Raw genomic sequence first — 24,484 nt, forward strand, 5'->3', positions numbered from 1 at the left:
ATTTTGTAATCTGAAATATAATATATTCATAATTACAATATGTTCTCAGTTATTATTAAAATGGAATTATTTGATCCAGAAAAAATTAATTACCTGTTTGATTACTTTTCACTGTTGGATATATAATTTTTTTTTCATTAGTAAATAAATTCTTGTCGCGACTCGAAAATTTTCCCCCAAACTGTGATGCTATGATGAATAAATCAGTTTAGGATTTGTTCTCCTGTTGTTCTTCAGTTATAGACTTTGTTCTTTCTGAATATTTTATATCTACTTTCGTTTTTGGTTAATTTCTCTGGTTTTTATTCTTCATTCTTTATTCCATCATTTACTTTTCTTTCTTCCTCTTGTTCCGAAGGTAGAAAGTTAGGAACCCAAATAAAAAGAAACACTAAACAGATTAAAGAAAAAAATTGTTTATTCGACAACACAGACATATAAATAATTTAAAGAGGTATTTACAACATATAAACATCTGATAAATATACATTATATACATTTGACTTGATGTGGACTTTTATAATCCTCAATGCTGTACAAAATATAGGTGTAAACGAGGTAACTTAAACGCAACGCAGAAGAATGACCATATCATACAGTAGGCGTTTATATCAGTGTTGTAGGGGAAATTAAAATCTAATTTGTACTCTTCAGAAAAAGTTCAGCAGACATAAACACAAGTGAGAGACCAATTCACTAACAATTGACGTTCTCTTGCGCGTTGAACAATGTTAAAAGGAATAGTGGAATAAATTATAAAAAAAGGTGGAAGGGGTGGTGGAAGGGGTAACAGAAAGGGGACGAGGTGTGGAGAGGGTGGACATGGGGGGGGGTGGGGAGAGGGTCAAGACTAAGGAGAGATAGTGGGGAGAATGGTGAAGACAGGAGAATATGGTGGACATAAGGGAGAAGCTGATGTCTTCTGGGAAAAAGAAAAAGACTGTGTTGGGGGAAAAGGGAGAAGCTTAGCGTCCACGAAAATATGGAAATCCTCTGCTGTTGACCACGACCATAGAGAGACGTCCTTTTAATCCTGGACACTTGTAACTGGAATGATGTTGACCGCAGCCCGTCTTGAGAGCCACTTCAGGTATATGGTGTTGACCGCAGCCCGTCTTGAGAGCCACTTCAGGTATATGGTGTTGACCGCATCCAGGCAGGAGATCTTTCGTGTCTGGAGCGTTCATACTGGAATGATCGGTTGGCAGAGGAAGAGGAATGTGAACTGAGTGTAGGAGTGCTTAGACCCGGAAAGGATTAGTTACTGTAGGAGACGTTGAAGGGAAGGATTGGTGGTATGAGAATAAACATTTAACTTGGTAGGATGAACTGTTGAGTGTTTACCCAAAAGTTTTGTCGTTGAGAAATAAACCCCTGAGGAGAAGCCTTTTGTGTGAGGAATAACTCAGTCGATTATGAAAGAGAATTATTGAAGAAAAATACTTCAATAGAGATCGTTTGAAAAAATGAAGGATTGGAGAAAGTTTCGAGGGTTAGATCTGTGTAGTGATGGCTCAGGTAATGATCCCTATAGGTTTATAAGGGTTCAGGGTCAACGGCTTGATGATGAGGGCCTATCAGGGTGGCAGTAACATGGTGTGTGTCACGTTAGTCGTCTTAGGTCCGCCGCCACCCCTCTCCCCCCGCCTCAAGTCTTATGACGACAAAATAGTGTTTACACCATTCAGGACTTGACAGCGAGTGTGAAGCTGGCGGAGAAGCGGTCTAAAGACGATGTATATGTTTGTGTGTTGTGTTAGGGCATCATGATAGCCTGGGTAAATGTTACACAGAAGTTCCGGGTACACCGCCGGAAAGCCTCCCTGGGGACAGTAACACTACGGCGGGAACTGACGAACACAAGATCCCCGCCGCGTCTTCTCATTACAAACTACTAAGTCATCCACCGCCGTCCTGACTGAGTATCACGTGCAGGCAGGAGCGGTCTTGGCCAGGCAGCTGTCAAGGGGTAACCCCGCCACACTGTATACAACACAAAAGACTCCAGGCTTTTCAGTGTCACTCTAACAGAGGTAGGGATCATCCTCGTCCACAGGCACGGTGGAGTGGTTGTACAGTCCTTGAGCCATGAGGTGAGCAGCGAGGCCAGTCTTCTGCCCGGTCGACTTCTTGATCTTAGCTCTCTTGTTCTGGAACCATATCTTGATCTGGGACTCGTTGAGGCCGAGTTCCTTAGCCAGGTCCTGCCGCCTCTTCTCCGTCAGGTACTTGTTCTCATCAAACTCCTTCTTGAGTCTGGCCAGCTGGTCTGAGGTGAAGGCGGTGCGAGGTCGCTTCTCCTCGGGGTTGCGGTCACGTCGCTTGATGCGCCGGGATCGAGGACCTGCAGGGAGAGGGAGCAGGGAGGTTAGTGTCGAGGGTTCACACGTGTACAGTATTACCCTTACAAGTCTAAACATATCTTCATATTGTCTAAGTCTTATTATATACCGGAGCGAATCACTGACCTACTATCTACAATAATATAATTATACTACTACTACTACTACTACTACTACTACTAATAATAATAATAATAATAATAAGGTTAGGTTAGGTTATCTCAGTAACAATCGTCACCATCTTAATTACGAACAATACACAAATAATAAAATATTAATATAAATTGTTTTTGTTTTTTATACAAGTAATGTGTTCAGGGTTTATTAGTAGTCAACAAGTTAAAAGTAGTTTACGAGGTTTTGAGACCACGACCACTTGTACCACTAATACTAATATGGTTAATGGTAACATCAGTATGGTCCAACACTTCCATCAGGGGTCATGACCTTACTCAAGATTCTTCTCAACGTTTAGATCTGTTCACCACTACTGACTAACGCTGTACTCAACGTTATAGTGAAGAATAAGAGCGAGAAAACAAGTCGAGAATGATCGAACCCCACTTGATGACTAGTCAGAGAACGTTTGACACCGCTTGAGTTTATTCTAATCCTGGTGTTAAGATGCAGAAGAAAAAACAAGAGCAGTCTGTCAAATCTGATCGAATCCCCTCGCTGATGAGCAGTCAAGAGAGCGTTGGCACCTTCGTAGTGGATTCTAATCCCGGAGTTACACGACGTGGCTTGGCTTGTGTATCGACAGGGCCGCACCACTGAATTCACCCACCCGTCAAACACCGCTCAAAACACAGGCATCGACCTGGCGAATACTCATCCTATCATCCCCGCATTAATATTCATCATACGCACCTCTCATCCTCGTATTAATATTAATCCTACGCGCCTCCATCAATAACGTGACCCGCGTATTTCAATCGGCGGGACATTGGTTAAAAGATTTGGCGATGCTACGTTCATTGTTGATGTTGGCTTGGTCATCGGGCGGCCGGATTATTGTCGTTTCGTTGTCAGGGAGAGAAAGGGACAGTGGAATTGCTGAGGTGTAATTTCTGTTTTTTTTTTCTTAATCTAGTTACGTGTGGTGGGATGCCTAATATGGTAGTGGGATGACCGTGGAATGCTTAACTTGTTGGTTGTTACTGTAGGTAGTAGTGGTTGGTGGTGGTACTGGTAGTGATAGTGGTAGGTTGAAGTAGTAGACCTGTGGTAGTAGTTGTTGTAGTGGTCAGAGAACAGATTACAGATTTGGTGACTTGTGTTATAAATCTTGTCAGAAGTGAAGACAAGCGTTTAACCTTATTCTCTCTTATTGTCAACACTGAGGAGGCCACAACGAGACCTTAGTTTGAACTGTATCTTGTTATCTAGATTATGATAGATGGATAGATAATGACCTTTTGTACTGTAGTCAATCACATACAATTATTAAGAAAAATAATGTATCTAAAGAAACTTATAATACTCTAATTATTTTTTTTTTGTGTGTGTGTTGAGATTTAGAGCGAGGCAAACCCGCTGCCCCGCCCCGCCCCGCCCCTGCCCCCGCCCCCACCCCGACATACACATTTAAACAGAGTCGGAAGTGTTTGTTTTTTCATATTCATTAAGATTTTTGTTTAATATGCTGAAAAAAACGTAATTATTCAGAGGCTTTTTATCTAATAGGCCTATCCTTATTGGTTTATGTTCCTCTCTCTCTCTCTCTCTCTCTCTCTCTCTCTCTGTATTTATCATCTCTCTTGTTCTATCATATACCCTAAAATACACAACCTCTCATTCTTCCTTTCAATCTTTTATCTTCCTGCATCCTTCCCTTTCACACACACACACACACACACACACACACACACACACACACACACACACACACACTCATTTCCCCCTGCTCGTATGAGGCAGCACCCCAGATCATCCTGGAGCACTTATTTTCCACCTCACGCGAGTCGCTATACGGCGGTAGCGGCCCCTCCTCCCTCCTGTCCCCTTTTATGTCGTCCCCTTTGTTCCCTCCTCCTCCTGTCCACCTACTCCTCCCTCCTGTTCCTCCTCCCTCCTGCCCCTTCCTTCCCTCCTACCCTCCTGGTCCCCCTTCCCTCCTCCACCCCTTCCCTCCCCGACTCGTGGCTCAGATGGGATGAGCAAATTATAGCAAAGCAGGATCTAGGACCATTACTGGCTCGCAGGTGCCATCGGCCCCAGAACCGCAGCAAAAATGAGCTCCTCTGATAAACCCAACTTGGGAGAATCACGCGTCGCCCTTTCTCTTTGATTTATGGCTTCACGATGCGACGCGGCGACAGTTTTACATCCAGGGGCGTTAATAAAATTCCTCCCCCTCCCCCTTCTCTTTACCTACCTACCTACTTACCTCCCTCCTCCCTCCTCCCTCCTTCTCTCCCTCTTCCTTTTAGACACCCTCTCTCTGTCTTACTTGCCCGCCTCCTCCAAATCTTCTTCTTCTTCTTTCGTCTTCCTCCTTCTCCCTTACTCGAGAGAATGGTTGTGAGTGGGGTGAATGTCGTGGTAATGATGTGGTGGTTGTAATCTGGTAAATGACGAGATGCATTTACTTCTCACCCTCCCCCACCCTCCCCCTCTTCCCCCTCCTCCTCCCTCCCTCCTCCTCCTCCTGTAGACAATAGCCGTGGAGGGGGTGAGTGTCGTTTGTAATCCTGTAGTGGTAGGATTGTAATCACTAGCTGCTCTCTGCTGTACAATGCCATCATTTATTTATTTATTTTTATCATAGAGACAATGTTTTGGTTTTGTGTATAAGGAATAATTGTTGATTCTTAGTGCCTTGTTCTTCTTGTTCTTCTTGTTCATCTTGTTCTTCTTGTTCTTCTTGTTCTTCTTGTTCTTCTTGCTCTTCTTGTTCTTATTGTTCATCTTGTTCTTCTTGCTCTTCTTGTTCATCTTGTTCTTCTTGTTCATCTTGTTCTTCTTATTACCCTTTTATTTATTTTTTCTCTATATATGTACACAATGTCAGAAGAACAAGTATTTCATAGTGATAATCTAAAGAGGAAAACAATGACCAGACACAACACAGAGAGTCTTATACAGAAGGTTAGGTTAGGTTAGGTTAGGTTAGGTTAGGTTAGGTTAGGTTAGGTTAGGTTAGGTTAGGTTAAGTTAGGTTAGGTTAGGTTAAGTTAGGTTAGGTTAGGTTAGGTTAGGGTAGGTTAGGTTAAGTTAGGTTAGGTTAGGTTAGGTTAGGTTAGGTTAGGTTAGGTTAGATTAAGTTAAGTTAGGTTAGGTAATAAATCTTTAGGACTCCTCTGTCTTCCCTCCATACTCTTTCCTTTCCCTCTTCCTTCACTCCTTCCCTCCCTCTCTCCTTCCTTCCACACTTTCTACCTTCCTTCCCTCCCTCCCTCTTTCCCTCCCTCTTCCCTCCCTCCCTCCCTCCCTCCCTCCAAGAAGGACCGCGACACACCACCATCACTATACACACATCTGAAGACTTAATGAATAACTAACCTCTGGAGCTGCTATGCAAATGTTAAGCAACGGCAAGAATTTCATTAGAACATTGCTGCCCGCGATTACGCTCTGGTGGCAGGGAGGGAGAGTGGGTGGGAGAGTGGGTGGGAGAGTGGAGGATAGCGGGAGGAGAGGGGTGGAGAGTGGGAGGGAGAGTGGGTGAGAGTGGGCGGAGAGGGAAGGAGAGTGGGTGGGAGAGTGGGTGGAGAGTGGGTGGGGAGAGTGGGAGGGAGAGTGGGTGAGAGGCAGGAGAGTGGGTGGGAGAGTTGGAAAACGGAAGGGAGAAAATAGGGTGAGTAGGTAGGAAGGGAGGAGGCAGGAGGAGGGGAAGGGGGAAAAGAGGAGAAGGAGAGGAGGAGAGACGAAGGAGTATGATGAGAGGAGGGAAAAGAGGTGAGGAAAGAATGGAATAGTTGGAAGTTGTAGAAGAAGGAGGTGGAGAGAGAGAGGGAAGGAGGGAGGTGAGAGAGAGGGAAAGGAGGAGGAGAAGGGGGTGGATAAGATGAGAGGGAGGTAGAGGGAGATGAGGGAAGGCCATCTGTCTATCGATCTCTTGTCCTACCTTTTCTTCCTCCTCTTCCTCCCCCCCCCTTTACTCCCCTCTTCTTCCTTCTCCATCTCTTCTTCTTCCACTTCCTCTTTCATTGTATCCTCTTCCTGTGAGTCTTTTCCATCTTTGACCTGACCTGACCTGACCTCAAGCTTTGGAATGGTTATTTGTCAGCTTAACTACCTCAACAAACGGCTTAGTCAATTATCTGCTCCGAGTGGATCGTAAGAGAATTACTTCTATTGATTTGAAAAGTCAGGAGGGAGGGGTGAGGTGGGGGAGAGGGAGGGGTGAGGTGGGGGTAGAGGGGTAGAGGAGGGGGGGAGAGGGAGACAGGGAGGGAGAGGAGGGCACAAGGGGAGATGGATAAAGGTTAGGAGAGAGGAAGAGTGGGAAGGAGGAAGGGAGTGAAGGGAAGAAAGTGGGGGGATGGGGGGTGGAAAGAAAGAGGGACGGAATGAAAGGAAGGAGGGAAATAAATAAGTAGGAGAGAAAGAGAGGAATGAAGGAGAATATAGAAAAAAAGAGAAGAAGAGATAGAACAGTAATATAAATAATAATAATAAGTCTTTCAGTCTTCATAACACAGGTTCTGTCGGTTCTTGAGTGGTATCCGACGACCCACAGTGATCTGATGGGCGGTGGAGGGAGGGGATGAGGAAATCAGACAGGCGATCATGCTAATGTCTGATGGGTGTGGTGGAGTTTACAGTCAGAAGAGGAAAGGTTCCCAAGACCAAATTCTCAAAAGGTTGTTACGATAAATATTCCTCCCTGTATAAGAATGCGTTCGTAATTACGTTGATACTTAGGTTAAAACACGAAATGACCTTAAACAATGGCATCAAAATTACACCCAGACTTGTACCTGTAACAAGATACGTTCACTTAACATCAGTTAGGAGATAAAAACAGAGAACCAGGGAGAGTCTTTTCAAAGATTCTGTATGCAAATTTTACCTGGTCGTAAGTGAGTGTATTTAGTTAAGGTAAAGTCAACCGGTTAGTAACTTAGCATCATGTACACTTACGAGAAGATATTTATCGTAAGAGCCGTTGAGAATCTGGACAATGGCTGCGCTTGGTAGGAGGGAGGGAAGGAGAGAGGGCAGGGAGGGAGGCAGGGAGGGAGAGAGAGAGGAAAGGGAGGCAAGGATGAAGGGAACGAGTGAGAGGAAGAAAAAGAGGGTAGAAAGGAGAAAGAAAGAGAAGGAAGATAAGAGATGAGGGAAGGAGTAGAGAGAAAAGTAGGGAGAAAGTGAAGAAGAAAGGGTAAAGAAAATGAAAGAAAAATGGGAAGAAGCGAGAAAAGAAGACAGATAGAGGAAGGGAGAAAAAGATAGAGGTAAGAGAAGGAAGGTTAATAATGACCCCAGGAAGATGACAAACATTGTTATCTATGCTGTAGTTACCTGTAATAATTGCAAGGAAAAAAACCCCCAAATATTAGGTTTAAATGAAATGGATTATAATATCGTGAAATTGTCCAATAGTCATTTTTATCCCCGAGGAAAGTAAATAATTGTTATTGATAATATTACGTAGAGACATAAAAAGAGACTTAGAAAATTATAAAAGGAAGTTACAATACGATAAATCACTGGTGGATATACATGCAAATTACCGCTGGTGATTATACATCTATACAGTACATAAATATAACTTTGTATAACGAAAGGGAGATAGGATAATAAGATAATATAATGAAATGAAAAAAATAGACTAAAATTAACGAAAGGGAGATAGGATAATAAGATAATATAATGAAATGAAAAAAAATAATAATAAGAAATAACGAAAGGGAATTAACATAAACACGATAAATAATATATTGACTTTATATAACGAAACGGAGAGACAAAAACACAGAATAAAGATGAAAAGTAAAGAAACCTCAAACAATACCCAAGGAAATAAAATAATACATACCATAATATTACTACTGATTATATATTAAACTTAGATCGATATAACGAGACACACAAAAAACACTATATATATACAGTAATATATAACGGGTTAGAAAATATACCCCACTATATCAGTTGTAATTATACATTAAACAAAGATTGGCTATAACGATGGAAGTCACGTATAAAATAGTAAATAATATTATAATAGACCTAAAAATTACTTATAAATTATATATTAGGTGATATATAATAGGAAGAATATATAAGTTCTTTTATCGTCCCATTAATTATATATTATACAAAGGGGAATTGGTATAACGATAATAGGCATATAATATCTGGGTGTTCAGGAGGCATAATATAGCACAGGAACATATCATAAATCGGCCTGAGTGACGTTTAGCATACTGTTATAGCTGAGGATAATCGACCCTAATTGCTTACACCAGTTGGATTAATTGTTCATTATAACAGTTGGGTAATTAGCAAAGTGATTGGTGGAGAGGATTTGTTTGTTGTTGTGGTGGTGGTGGGTGGTGATTGGTGGAGTCTTGTTTGTTGTTATTGTGGTGGGTGGTGATTGGTGGAGTCTTGTTTGTTGTTGTGGTGGAGGTGGGTGGTAATTGGTGGAAGATGTAAAATCGGCCTAGTGATTGGTGGAGGAGTTTTGCTTGTTTGGCTTGCGTTTGTGTGTTTGGAAGGCTTAGTCACACACACACACACACACACACATCTTGCCACTTTATTCAGCTAACTCTCTCTCTCTCCTGCCAACACTGTCCCTCCCTCCTTCACCCCTTCTCTACCCTTCCTCCTTCACCCCTTCTCTCCCTCCCTCCTTCACCCCTTCTCTACCCTTCCTCCTTCATCCCTTCTTTCACCCCCTCTCTCCTCCTCCTTCATCCCTTCCTCCTTCACCCTCTCTTCCCCCTCCTCACCCCTCTCTCCTCCTCCCACCCCTCCTCCTCCCTCCCCCCTCCTCCTCACCCTCCCTCCCTCTCTTTATTACCCGCGGAAACATGTGCTTTATCGAGGGCAGGACTCATTCCACCGCCCCTCAGCGCCCCACCACTTAACTGTGGGTTTTAATCAAGACTAGCTGGTACCTCCTCGCCTCTCCTCGCCCCTCTCTTCGCCTCTCCACTCGCCTCTTCGCCCCCCCCCCTATTCATGCCTCGCCTCCCTCCAACTCGCCCCGTGGTGCAAGAGGTCTTCCCATCGTGGGGTGATCGAGACCTGGTGCGCGCTCGAGCGAAGACATCCCCAATTGTGTGTGTGTGTGTGTGTGTGGAAGGGGAGGTGTGGGTTGAAGAGAAGGGGAAAATGTGAGGTTGATGGGGTGGAAGGAAGAGATGGGGGAGAGATGGGGGAAGATGAGGGAGGTGGCGGTAGTTGGGCAATGAAAATGGGGGAAAAGGGTAAGAGAGGATAAACAAGGGAGATGGTAAGTCAGAAGAAGAGAAATAGTTAATAGGGAGAGGAGGGAGAAGGAGAGGAGTATAGAATGGGGATTGGGAGGGAAAAGAGAAATGAGGAGGTAAGATGGAGAAGACAAGAGATAAAGTAGATGGGAAGAGAAGGGGGAAGAGAAGAGAAGGAAAAGAGAACGAAAGGTACGAATGGTGATAAATTAAGAGAATGGAGAGGAAGAAAGTGAGAGAGAGAGAGAGAGAGAGAGAGAGAGAGAGAGAGAGAGAGAGAGAGAGAGAGAGAGAGAGAGAGACCCCAGGCGAATAGAATGGGTAAAGTAGACCGTGAAATCTGTTTTAAGAGTTGATTGTTCGTCCTTATTACAGTCTTGTAGCTCGTTCTTGCCCCCATTTCATTCCCCTTTGTATTGCCTTATTTCCATCCTTTATTATTTTTTCCTGTTTTTATTCTTTTTTACGATTGTCAACTTTATTTATTTTTGAATGACAAGAAGAGGTGGTGGAGGATGAGAAGCATTGTTAATAGATGTTATTCTCTCTCTCTCTCTATCTCTCTTAAGGACTCACAAAACCCTCTGAGTACTGAATTACTGTCCCGAACGACCTCGTTACGACCCAAACACGATCATATAATGCTAACCAATCCCTAATCACCACTAAATAGTAAATTAATAGTATTCAGAAGACCTGGCCAATCACGGTCTACAGGTGACCCACCATCAATCAATTGCAGCCAATCAGAACCCGAGAACGATTTATTGTCATTTAGAATCAGCCAATCAGGTCAGAGATACTCCTGAGCCCCAATCATTAGATAGAAGCGACTGGATATCTCTCAAGATTAACCAATTGTTACCCCAGAAACGCTCACCAACAGCCAATCACCGCACATGACAGATTCATCGTCAGCCAATCACCGCACAAGACAGACTCATCAACAACCAATCACCGCACAAGACAGACTCATCAACAACCAATCACGGAATAAGACAGACTCATCAACAGCCAATCACCGCACAAGACAGACTCATCAACAACCAATCACCGCACAAGACAGACTCATCAACAACCAATCACCACCCAAGACAGACTCATCAACAACCAATCACCGCACAAGACAGACTCATCAACAACCAATCACCAACCAAGACAGACTCATCAACAGCCAATCAGCGCCTCGCATGCAAGTCTAGGATAAAACAGATATTTTAATTGGCTGACAAGACGAGAACGCCATCTTGTGTAAGCTAATCAACACACCCAAAAATAGACTCGATCCGGACACGTAAATTATCCTCAAGACGCGATGCTGACGTCTCTCCATCACCTGATTATACCACGTGATTATAACACCAATTATAGTAATTATACTTCGCTATATGGGGGTGGAAAATATATACGGAATGGGAAGGTGGGCCGTGGTCGCCAACCCTCAGATCATATATTTATATATGTAAATACGTCTTTGATTAATTGATATAAAAGTCAATAATTATCATATGATTTACATAGATATACGTTATAATGAGGGTACATTATAATCAACAAACCGATTATATTAATTATAAAATGCTACACTGAATCTCGATTACTTTTCTTAATGATTCAACATAATTATCATAATTCTCTTATATACTACGGTAAACTGGGTCAATAATTCCTTAATAATTTTACATAATTATCATAAAGCTTATTTGAATTATATTTTCCTATACAAAGTCAATAATCATCTAATTAAAAGTTTTTCCTAGAGATTACTACAAATAACAATTATACCACCTCAATCACCCCATCCTGGTCAATAATTCCCGATTATCCCATACTTGATTGTCATACCACTTAGAGTAATTATACTATGCTATCTCAGCTCAGTAATTAATTGTACTGCATATACTAATTATGCTCCGATAGCTAAGTCGGTAAAATGCTGATGATTCCACCCGGTTATTTGGTCATATTGTTACGGCGATGATGGTGGAAGACGGGGAAAGATAACGAGAGAGAGAGAGAGAGAGAGAGAGGGTGTTGATTAGATAACAAGAAATCACTTTAAGTAAAACTGTATGCAAATTAACACAGGTGGAAATGTGCACACACTCACACACTCACACACACACTCACTCACACTCACACACACACACACACACACACACACACACACACACACACACACACACACAACTCCTGACCGTAGCCAAATTAACGCCAGGTATAGAAGTAATTACATGTAAATAAAGAGTAACTCGGTGGATTAGAATAGCACAAAAAATGATGATGATGATAAGAAGAAGATGTAAGAACGAATAATGATGGAAATAATTAAATAAAAATACACAAATAAACGTAAAAGCAAACTGTTGATAATAACTTTGAGATTAAGAATGAAATGTGAAGAATAAATAGGAACTAATTTTAAGCACTTAAGTCAAAGAAAACAGCAAGTGTGTTAGTAAGTCTCTCTCTCTCTCTCTCTCTCTCTCTCTCTCTCTCTCTCTCTCTCTCTCTCGACGCCATCAACCCGGGTTCCTAAGCGTCAATTTCCAGTTTCTATTCTGCGCCTAATTCGCCGTGTCCAATTTTAGCGGGTGGCTGTACGTCTTCGCCAGGCGTTGTAATTATCGCTATTATTAGCATGGAGAGAAGAGAGTGTTAAATATAACATTGTGGTTGATATATTAACTCGGGTTCTGAGGGCGGTTGGGTGTGTGTGTGTGTGTGTGTGTGTGTGTGTGTGTGTGTGAGGGGGGGAGGAGAGATAGACAGACATACAGACATACAGACAGACAGACAGACAGACAGACAGATATATAGATGGATAGTAATTTAGTGATGGCACATTAGGAAAATAACTAAAAAAAGAAAAATATTGATAAAATTACACAAACAGATGTAAAAAAGTAAATAAATAAATTAGTGAATAAACATCACACACACACACACACACACACACACACACACACACACACACACACACACACACATACACACCAGCCAATCAAATATCATGCGTGAATATATTAAATCATTTTTATTATTATTATTATACTGCAGGATAATGACTCTTTAATTTAATGAGCATAATTAACCTTTTTCTCCAGGTGATTTAGATAATATTTTTATTCAAAGTTTGTTAAATTAGGTTATAAAGATCATTAGACTGACGAACGGACCCACACGCACCCCCCTCCCCCTCCCTCCTTCTCTTCCCCTCTCTTCCCTCACCTTCCCTCCTCCTTTCCTACCTGGTAATTATCATGTTCGTTTCATCTTGTTTGTATTGTTAAGGGTTGTTGTTGTTGTTATTTTCATTAATTATTATTATTATTATCATTATTGTTATTATTATTATTATTATTATTATTATTATTATTATTATTATTATTATTATTTATTATTTTATTTATTATTATTATTATTATTATTATTTTTCTTATTATTGTTATTATTATTGTTATTGTTATTATTATTATTATTATTATTATTATTATTATTATTATTATTATTATTACTACTATTTTTATTATTGTTATTATTTTTCTTCTTATTATTATTGTTATTATTATTGTTATTATTTTTCTTCTTATTATTATTGTTATTATTATTGTTATTATTGTTATTATTTTTGTTGTTGTTTTCTATATCGCTATCAGTATGTAATAATATTGTGAAATAAAATAAATACAGATAATTAATGGTGTATACAAGGTATGGCTATAATAATAATAATAATAATAAAATGAATTAGTTTAATTAATTATTATTACTATTTATTATTGTCGTGTTATTATTTTATATATTTCTGCAGTTAGGGCTCCTAGGTACACTAGCGCTTGGCTGATGTGGAGAGAGAGAGAGAGAGAGAGAGAGAGAGAGAGAGAGAGAAATACCAACTTGACCCAAAAATTATTTAATCTCTCACGGCCTTTTGTTCCGTCCTATTGTGACCTCTCACGAAAATTAAACTATCCTAGGGGGAAACAAGAGACTATGCAACCAGATTAATTAAAGCTCAAATTCCCATTGCATACCAGGAGTATGTCACCCCAACAACTCCTCCTTCATCCCTCTATCCACAATACATTACGAAGTCAATTCTCAAAAAAAAAAAAAAAAATCTTACGGTAAAATACACACTGAGGATTGTATCTAGTTGACCTTAGTATTGTTTTAGTCAATAAATAAAGGTTGTGTTAGGTTATAATGGCGTTGATATGGCACTGAGACTATAGTGTGGATGGTATTTTATGGCGGTGTAAAGGAATCAAGAGGAAGAGGAAGGAAGAGGAGGTGGAGGAGAAGACAAAGAAGATGTGGAGATGAGATATCGGAGGAAAAGGAGAAGAAATACACGAGGGAGATAAAGATGAAGAAGAAGAAGAGAAGAAGACAACATGAATAAAGAAGATAATAGAGAAGGAAAAAAAAAAGAGGAATGATAAAGGAGGTACAGATATCCTTCTCCCCTCGCCCCTTCCCCTCCTTTCCTCCCTCCTCCCCCCTCCCTTCCCCCTCTCCCTCCTCCCTCCCCTCCTTCCCCCACTAACGCAGCGCGTAAAACAAGTGACAATCGGCTATTCATCGTTGTGGAAGTACTATGGTTGATCCCCACATTCCACCCACCAGTCTGGAATGTGAGGAAAGCTTTATTTGCACAGATTTAAAACGGGTGGTGGAAGGGGAATGAAGAAGGGGGGAGGGAGAAGAGCGGATGAAGGGAGAATGAGAAAGAGAGAGAATTTTCCTTGGGATTTTTTGCGTATATGCGTAATTCTCTTCTCCATTGGTATGTATTGTACTGGAGTATTAAGTGGTGGTGGTGGTGGTGGAGGTAGTAGTGGTAGTGGTGGTGGTGGTAGTGGAGGTGTTATGTCTCTCTCTCTCTCTCTCTCTCTCTCTGTCTCTCTGTCTCTCTCTCTCTCTCTCTAGCTAGTATCATTATCATTTTTATCACCTTGAAACAGATCTGTCCTCACAATATATGACCAGTATCTGTATATGCGTAATGGATCCCAATAGTCACTCTTCTATCGTTATCATTTTAGCGTATAAACGGGGCGTAATAATAACATTCTTTATACGCGCGACATATTTCTTGCGAGGAGGAGTGTTTGCGTAACTGAAGTAATTTCACTAGACGAGTTTACGGTGACTGAGACTGTGAAATAGATTGTTGAGGCTACGAAATAGATTGTTGGGGCTGCGAAATAGATTGTTGAGGCTGTGAAATAGATTGTTGGGGCTGTGAAATACATTGTTGAGGCTGTGAAATAGATTGTTGGGGCTACGAAATAGATTGTTGGGGCTACGAAATAGATGGTTGAGGCTGTGAAATAGATTGTTGGGGCTACGAAATAGATTGTTGGGGCTACGAAATAGATTGTTGGGGCTGTGAAATAGATTGTTGAGGCTGTGAAATAGATTGTTGGGGCTACGAAATAGATTGTTGGGGCTGTGAAATAGATTGTTGGGGCTGTGAAATAGATTGTTGGGGCTGTGAAATAGATTGGTGGGGCTGTGAAATAGATTGTTGGGGCTGTGAAATATATTACTATGCTGAAAATAACATTACTAAAACGGAAAAGAAAAAAAATACGCCAGCATGTACCAAACTATTACGGAAATACGCCAAAATTCTCAAAACTCAATGAGACAAAATTTGACTTCCTTACCGAGACAATAAACTTCTTTTACTCTAAAGGGAAGACAATAGGAGTCAATATTTCTCTTATTTTGTTCATATTTGTGGCGTTGAATATTTAATCCAGTGAGAGAGAGAGAGAGAGAGATATTTCCCTGAGTAATATTATGATGTAAATTAATAACAATATTTTTTTACTTATGTTCGTAATATTTTCCTCTACACGTGGAAGATAATTTTAAGGTGTCAAAATAATACTTTTTCCTCTATATATGATGGAGTAATTTCTTGTGCGTAATATTTTTGTTGTATGCGTAAGATATTTGTTTTTGTATAAGAATGACGCATCATTCTTTACGCATTAATGATATTTTACGCATGGAAATATATATATATATATGTTTTTTTACCCTACTGATGAAAGTATTCTGGCATTTGGGTATAATATTTTTTACATTAAATGCTGAGGAGATTTTTTTGGCGAATAAAGATATTTCCCTCTCTAAACCTGAAAGTGTTCTTGCGTAAAATGATTTTGCGTATGAGATATTTTCATCTACGCATAAGATAAATTTTCATACATAGAACGACATCTTCCTCAACACAAGATATTATTTGCGTATATGCGTAATATTTTTCACTATATACGTAAAATAATTTGTTGGCGTATGTGCGTAATTTCTCTATCAGTATACAAGCGGGGAAAAGGGAGACTGAAGGCAGTGTTAAACGGGAAGGAACACCCTACCAGCTGCTCACCACCCAGGTCCTTACTAGGATGAGAGTTAGTGGAGTGGAATTTGATCTGAGTGAGGAGGAGGGAATAGGGAAGAAGAGGAGGAAGCAGAAGAAGAAGAGAAGAAAGGAGAAGAGGAGGAGGAAGAGAGAGAATTGACATATACCTACGTAAATACATACATACAAAACGTCTAAACAATACATACATACATACATACATACATACATACATACATACAAATTTCACGGTTTTAGAATCAACACATAGCATTTCTTCTCCTGTACATCGTTTCCCACTCTCCCTCTCACTCCCACTCCCCCATCACCCTCCCCTCTCCTCCCACTCTCCCTCTCCTCTCACTCCCCCATCACCCTCCCCTCTCCTCCCTCCTCCTCCCCATCACCCTCTCTCCTCTCCCTCTCCCTCCTCCCCCACTCCCACTCCCTCCCTCCCCTCTCCTCCCCTCTCACTCTCCCATCACCCTCCCCTCTCCTCCCTCTCCCACTCCATCACCTCCCCTCTCCTCCCACTCTCCCTCTCCTCCTCCCCATCACCCTCCCCTCTCCCCTCTCCTCCCACTCCCCCATCACCCTCCCCTCTCCTCCCACTCTCCCCTCTCACTCTCGGGTCGGCAGCCAACAACCAGAGTTCAGCCACTCGCAAGGGAAATGTAATTGAGTGAAGAAACCTCAAAGAAACCACACGAGACGAGGAGGCTATTCTTCTTTGCTCTTTCTAATTCCCTTTATTCCTTTATTCCCTTATTCCCCTTTTATCATTCTCTCGTCTAATTCTCTTACTGTATTTTGTGGTTATTTTTGTTATTATTAGTTGGTTTATTTGGGAGTGATTTTCGTGGATAAATATTAGTTCTTGTTATTATTATTATTATTATTATTATTATTATTATTATTATCTACCTAACTACTTAAGGAATAGAAAAAGGCGATAAATAGAGACAAAGAGAGAGAGAGAGAGAGAGAGAGAGAGAGAGAGAGAGAGACCACATTACCTGGCCGTCAATATACTACAGAAACGCTAATTGGTGGTAATTAAAGCAGGTGGTGATAAATGGGTAATTAGGAACGGTGATAAAGACGACAATTAGAATACTGAATAAAAATCACTCGATAGTTATTCAAATGGTGAGTAACATCTTCGGTTCTGCTGTAAGGTGAAGGCGCGGGAGGCGTGGGTTGCTCAAGTGAAGGCGCGGGAGGCGTGGTTGCTAGGGTGTGAAGGCGCGGAGGCGTGGGTTGGGTGAAGGCGCGGGAGGCGTGGGTTGCTAGGGTGAAGGCGCGGGGAGGCGTGGGTTGCTGGGGTGAAGGCGCGGGAGGCGTGGGTTCTTAGGATGAAGGCGCGGGAAGTTACGATAATGGCGCGGGAGGCTAAGTTAAAGGCGTGAGAGGCATGGATTGCTAGGATACAGGCGCGATCGTCTAAGATGAAGGCGCAGGCTTTTAGGATGAAGGCGCGGGTATCAATGATGAAAGCGCGGGCGTCTAGATGAAGGCGCAGGCTTTTAGGATGAAGGCGCGGGTATCAATGATGAAAGCGCGGGCGTCTAGGATGAAGGCCAGGAAAGTCAGGTTAAAGGCGCGGGAGGCGTAGGTTACTAGGATGAAGGCGTGGGAAGCTAAGATGAAGGCGCGGCAATACAGAAGAAAAATGTGAATACAACCTCCTGGAGACTTGGCGTGGATGGGCGTGTAGGAAGGCGTGGATGGGCGCGTAGGAGGGCGTGCATATGTATAACCGTTATAAGGATAAGTATTTAGTAGGCGTGGAATATAAACAGAGGGCGTGGAAAGCGTGCACAGTCAGCATAGAAGGCATGCAGCATATATAGACGGCGTGGAAAGATAGATAGCGTGTAAAGGCCACATAGTCTAAGGGAATTTACTCAGCTGGCGTGGAACAGGCGTGGAAACTGAACAGTGAGAGCAGTAGGCGTGTATAACCAGCGTGAATTTTATAAAGACGCCTTGAAAAATCATACCAAGGGTAGCGTGGAATTTACAGAGAAGGCTTGTGGGTTAGTGGACAACTCATCTATAGGTGCGTTGGGTGGCGTGGAAGTTAGTGGACAGTTTAGCCTGGCAACAAAGGCCTGTACACGTCATCGTAATAACGAATAATTTTGCATGGGCGTGGAACAGCGTGGAATTCGAACAGAGGGCGTGTGTGGGTTAGTGGACGATTTTAACAACGGTGGGCGTGGTAGAGAGGGCGCGGGGAGGGGGGGGGAGGGCGTGGGGAGGAAGCATGGGGGCGCGCGCCACACATTGCAGGGAAATCACTAGGAAAATTGACTTTCCACTTCGCCTTATACTGATGGACTGCGCATTCTTGGAATCTCGGAGTCTGTCTGTCTGTCTGTGAGTGGGAAGTAGTAGGAGGAGGAGGGTTAAGAGGCGTTCAAACTTAAACTAAACGCAACTACTATACTTTCCACGCCAGTCATACACGCCTTCTACAGTTTCCACGCCACAGTGTAAGCCCTGTATTTTCTCACTCCACGTTATGTGTATAGTTGGAGTTTCCACGCTAATTTTCCACGCACTCTGTACCCGATATACTTTCCACGTTAGGAAGAAGAGAGGCATCGGCTATACACATACACCGCTCTTCCGACAACCCTGCGTTGAATTGTCTATCATGCTTCAAAGTTACACGCCTCCCATTCTCACCTACAGTTTCCACGCTGTAGTGTAGTCCACGCCATCTCTCAAGAATTTAAAGGGCGTTGAAAATAATTCTTCCACGACCTCAGTGTAATTTCTACGCTGGTTTCAATCCTTCCAAAGCTCTCTGTATACTTTCAACGCTAACATCTGATCACTCACTTCCACTCTCCACGTCAATTGTATATTTTCCACGCTGACTGTACTTCTTCAACGCAAACATTGGAATACCTAGGCCTACACACATTATACACATTTCCACGCCAGCACCTAAACCACAACGCATTAGTATACACTGCATGTATAATCCAACGCTGGTATTGTGGTCTCGTGTAAATCTTCAACGCTGTATAGGATTAAATTCCACGCTGGTATCTGAACGCATATGCATGTCACACACACGTTCTTCATAACAAAAAAAAAACTCTCAACGCGGCGTTCAGTTCATGTTAAATAATAGCTTATTTTTTAACGCTGGGTGGCGGGTGGGTGGGGGAAGGCCTCGTCAAAACAACCTATTCAAAGTAGTAAGAATTTCTGTCCATTATTCTTACTTTTTGTTTATAATTTTCTCGATAATTAGAAAAGTATTTATTCAGTGTAAATTGAATCCCTATAACAGAAATAAATTTACGAGTTATGTAATTATAGAGAGTTTTGGAGTATAGGCCTAGTATATATATTTACATAGGCCTATATACCTACAATATACTTATATATATATATGTATATTATAATTAGTAGTTTCTATATGATGTTAATAATATAATCCTTGTATGTTAGTATTACTTAATTGATGAAATTTTTATAGCAGCGAATTTAACGTAGATGAATAGAAATTAATTAACATGTTTTAATATTTTGTTTTTGACGATATTAAATGAAGATTAACTTATAACATATTTTAGCGGCACAAAGTTTCGCGGAAAATTAACAAGTAAAGTTTTTTAATATCACCGAAGGAAATTAAAATTAACGAGTAATTTAACCACAAACAATTTCAACAAACCGAGAAGATTTTGAAGGTTTCTTTTTAACTCAATTTAGTAGGATTTGAATCGTTATAAAATGATGTTAAGGAACATTTATAGCGGTGATAAATTATAACATCCCACAAGGTAAATTAATTATCATGTACCTGAGGATGTTAAAAGTAAGTTAACATTACGAGAAAAAAACGAAGAATCCTCTTATTAACCGGCCTCCAAATTTAACATAAAAATGAGTATTGTAAAAAGCAAGACACCAATTTAACCCAATTTAACATTACAAACTAAAGAACAAGTTAAATTAGCACAATAAAGCGGATATTATATTTTAACTTTTGAACCACGAAAGTCAGCGGCGATATTAACAAATTCAAATTTAACACTGATAAAACTGAACTAAAATCAAACATATTTTTAACCTAATCTAACAAGTATTAAAAAAAAGTGGAATTTACACATACAGAAGCGACCATCGAATAATAAGCAGCAAGTAAAACGGAAAATTAATTCACAAACATTTGAAAGGACGGTCGGGCGGTGTGCGGTAGCGGCGGTGTAATTAAGGAAGGTTGGACCATCAAAAGGGGGGCGGCAGAATTAGTGTCGTAATGATATGGTTGACCTGACCTGACCTGACCTGGCCGCTCTGTACTCGCCTCTTGGTTCTACAGGAAATAAAGAAAAAAAGATATACATATTTTTATAATTTTCTTTGGGTTTATAAATATTGTTTTCTTATATAAATGAAAAAAAATATACATAAATTTTTCATTATCGGGTTTTTTGATAATAATAATCATAATAATAATAATAATAATACTACTACTACTAATAATAATAATAATAAGTTGAACCACAGGAGAAAATATAACAACAACAACAGCAATAATAATAATAATAATAATAATAATAATAATAATAATAATCAATTCTCCCAACTAGTGCTTCCCTTCCACATCATCAACCTAACCTAACCTATATAGAATAAACGCTAATATTAATAAAAAAATTAAATAAATATCAACACAACTACTTAACCAATAATTAAGTAACAATAACAATAATACGAATAATATCTACTAATATTACTAACAATTAATCAACGCTCAAATCTCATCTAGTAATATAACATTATGTACAACTAATCGACAAATACTGACAATTAATCAACGCTCAAAACTGATCTAGTTATTTAATAGATAATATACAACTAATCGATAAATAATATGTACGTGGGTAATATACAACATCAGTACTCAAAGTGATAATGTTAAGATGCGTTACTGCAGGCATATACATTGTTTCCTGTGGCGTATTATGGTTTTTTTTTAATTTCATGCGTATACAGGTATCATGTAACTGTTTTATGTTATTGCTGGGGTATTGTATTTGTTTTAATTTGTTTTTCTTACTGATTGTTTTTGTTGTTTTTAGCGTTTTTATCAGGAGTTTGTTTATTTATTTAGCTCTACAGCACAATGACTTATGTAGAAGGAGAAGGAGGAAACTTTTATGTCATCTCTCAGTAGACAAAGAGAGAGAGTTTTTTACCTACAGTGTTGGCGTCACCATCACTCACACCACTACAGCTCAAGAGTTAATGACCCACCTGAAGAAGGTCTGTCGGAGTATCTGGTGCAGTAGACCCAGGCCGGCCAGTTGTTGGTGTCGTCTTGTGGCACCTTCGGGTTGGCCAGCGCCTCGGGGTTGTCGGGGTACTTGTTCCCTCCCCCGACGCTGGATGACGATGACGACGACGGCGATGACGAGATCTGGTAGTACTGCTGGTTGTGGATCCTCGGTAACGTCTTCTGGCTGAGGTCTACGGGCGCCTCTGGAGTCTTCGGCGGCGTTCGTAGGAGCAGTTCTGGTGTTCGGATCGTCGGGCGTTCTTGCGGGAGACGCGTGACACCGAAGTCTGGCCGCAGGATGTTCTCAATGCTGAAGGGCAGGGCGCGAGGACTATGGCCGCTGGGAGGAGGTGAGGGGGGCATTTTGGATTCTAGCGGGGGCCGTGGTGAGGGCGGGGGCGGGCTACGGGCATCATGGGTAGACGGGGGCGGGCTGCGAGCATCATGTGAGGGCGGCGTGGGCGGTAACGCAGGGCTGACGGGGGCGGCAGGGGCGCCCATGGTTATAGCAGCAGCTTGGGACACGAGCGGGCTAGAGGAGGTGGCTATGGCGGCGACTTGTTGCTGACGCTCCAGCTCTAGAGCCATCACGCACTGCACACCACCACTACTACACTGTCCGGCGACCTCCCTCCTGAAGCACCTTCACAGGTATAGCGTCCTGCGTCAGGAGACTCACGTGTCAAACACACAACACGTCCTTACTCGCTGTTCTGACAGCCTGCTGTCACTCGGACATCTTACTACCGCCTCCTTGGCTTATATACTGACTCCCGCCCCTCGCCCTCACCAGAGCTAAGAAGCTCCTCCCCCTGGCAGGGACGGCGCCATATGAGTGACAGTAGCCACGCCTGAGCTCCTCCCTTACGCCAGGCGGCCACTCAGATAAAGGACCGTTTACAGAGGCCCTCCCACTGCCCGCCGGTGATTGGCCGGAAGAATTGGTGCAGTCAGGAGGAGCGTGAGGCTGCCAGGTAATAGAGCTGTGCTGGTGATTGAGTCTCGCGTCCATAATGAAAGCTTGATACGGACAAATATCATGTGTTAATTCTTGCTGTCAACGTCTGGACCCACTCCACTCACCTCCACCCACCAATCTTATTTAAATTTCTTGGGCTAATCCCCTGTACCCGGAATCAACCACTGTGATTGGCTGCTGATTATTATTGACAGAATGAACAACCAATCGCCATCAGAGCAAGAGCACAGTTGCCTGTACGATACGAGTAGAGAAGTAATTAAAGAGTAATTATGTGAGTAACGTAATAGTAATATGATCCCTAACGAACCATATCACAGTTACTGCTCAAACTACTTAATGACTTTGGAAGTAATTACCGTATCAGTTATTAACGGTCAAAGTTGTTTAATTTTTTTTCTCTTATTACATAATTTATTTACCGTATTTATATCTGTGTGTGTGTGTGTGTGTGTGTGTGTGTGTGTGTGTGTGTGTGTGTGTGTGTGTGTGTGTGTGTGATAAAGACTTAGATAAATTGAGTTACGCACACACACACACACACACACACTGAGGTAAGGTAAGGTTAGGTTTGGTTAGGTTTGGTTAGGTTAGGTTAGGTTAGGTTAGGTTAGGTTAGGTTAGGTTAGGTTTGGTTAGGTTAGGTTAGGTTAGGTTAGGTGGGAGTTAACACGAATTTATTATATTACAAGGGGAGATAATCTATGCGCTTAATGAATGGTTTCTAATTAGGCACAGGTAAAGGTAATAAGTGAAATGGAAAAGGATAAGAGAAAAGAGTTGATGAACCAGAGATAGGACATAGATGATGATGTTAGGCTTAATTAAGAGAGGGATTGATACCTGTATGTTACCTGTGTGTTACCTGTGTGTTACCTGTGTGTTACCTGTGTGTTACCTGTGTGTTACCTGTATGTTACCTGCGTGTTACCTGTATGTTACCTGTGTGTTACCTGTGTGTTACCTGTATGTTACTTGTGTGTTACCTGTGTGTTACCTGTGTGTTACCTGTGTGCTAACTGTATGTTACCTGTGTGCACTTTGTGTATGTATGTGTGTGTGTGTGTGTGTGTATGTGTTCCGGTATTGTTATCAGTGGTAATAATAATAATAATAATAATAATAATAATAATGATAATAATAATAATAATAATAATAGTAACAATTACAATAATAATAATAATAACAATAATAACAACAATAATAAAATCGACAAAACTGACTACATACAAAAATATTTAAAACCAAAGGAACTAAAATTTTAATTGATTGATATAAAGAAAAACTAAAATGCAACATATATTTTTTGCAGTTATTTTAATGATGTGAGAAAGATAAATAGGTAATTGTATAGTGTAGTTATGTTATTATTATTATTATTATTATTATTATTATTATCATTATTATTACTATTATTATTATTATTATTATTATTATTATTATTATTATTATTATTATTATTATTATTATTATTATTATTATTACTATTTTTCTTACACCAGATAAAGGCGTAATATTCAAGTAGAGAGTTAATGATTTTTATTGTGTGTGTGTGTGTGTGTGTGTGTGTGTGTGTGTGTGTGTGTGTGTGTGTGTTGGTGGCAGGATATAGAGATCGTCGTGTGTCTGAATGTTTGTATATTACCACTGTAAAAAAATAACTGATAAAGTACCTGTAGTAGCGTAGATGATAAATATGATGAATGAAGCAGAACAGAAAATAGATGGAAGACGAATGTAGTAAATATGATAATAAAGATGATTTTAGTAGTGAAGATGATGAATTGACTGAGAATATTAAGAAATTTGAATAAACTTGATAATGGAGATGAAGACAATTAAGGCAATGAAAAGAGAATTAGAGTGAATAGCAAAATTTAAGAAGATTTAGAGATAGATGGAATTCAAAGATAATTATTTAATATGGAAATTCGTGAATATAATTAAGGGTAATGTAAAGGCGATAACAAAATAGATAGATGATAAAATGAATAAAGTAGACATTATTGATAAATGATTTTTATTTAAAACGAAGATTACTCTCTCTCTCTCTCTCTCTCTCTCTCTCTCTCTCTCTCTCTC

At 40.8% G+C, this 24,484-nt stretch overlaps 1 protein-coding gene across 2 annotated transcripts; it reads right to left on the reverse strand.

Annotated features, from left to right (window-relative positions):
- Positions 1 to 400: 400 nt before the first annotated feature.
- On the reverse strand, positions 401 to 22,176 carry LOC121870818 (homeobox protein engrailed-1a-like). Of its 2 annotated transcripts, XM_042372786.1 has the most exons (3): positions 21,402 to 22,176; positions 20,449 to 20,457; positions 401 to 2,344 (listed from the first exon to the last, which is right to left on the reverse strand). In XM_042372786.1, the coding sequence occupies exons 1-3, from the start codon at positions 22,009 to 22,011 to the stop codon at positions 2,025 to 2,027; spliced, it is 939 nt and encodes a 312-aa protein (XP_042228720.1). In that variant the 5' UTR covers positions 22,012 to 22,176; the 3' UTR covers positions 401 to 2,024. The 2 variants fall into 2 exon arrangements, with proteins under 2 accessions (XP_042228720.1, XP_042228722.1); XM_042372788.1 differs by lacking the exon at positions 20,449 to 20,457.
- Between the last annotated feature and the right edge of the window lie 2,308 nt (positions 22,177 to 24,484).

The sequence above is a fragment of the Homarus americanus genome, unplaced genomic scaffold (assembly GCF_018991925.1).
Source record: "Homarus americanus isolate GMGI-L3 unplaced genomic scaffold, GMGI_Hamer_2.0 scaffold1873, whole genome shotgun sequence".
Classification (NCBI taxonomy): Eukaryota; Metazoa; Arthropoda; class Malacostraca; order Decapoda; family Nephropidae; genus Homarus; species Homarus americanus.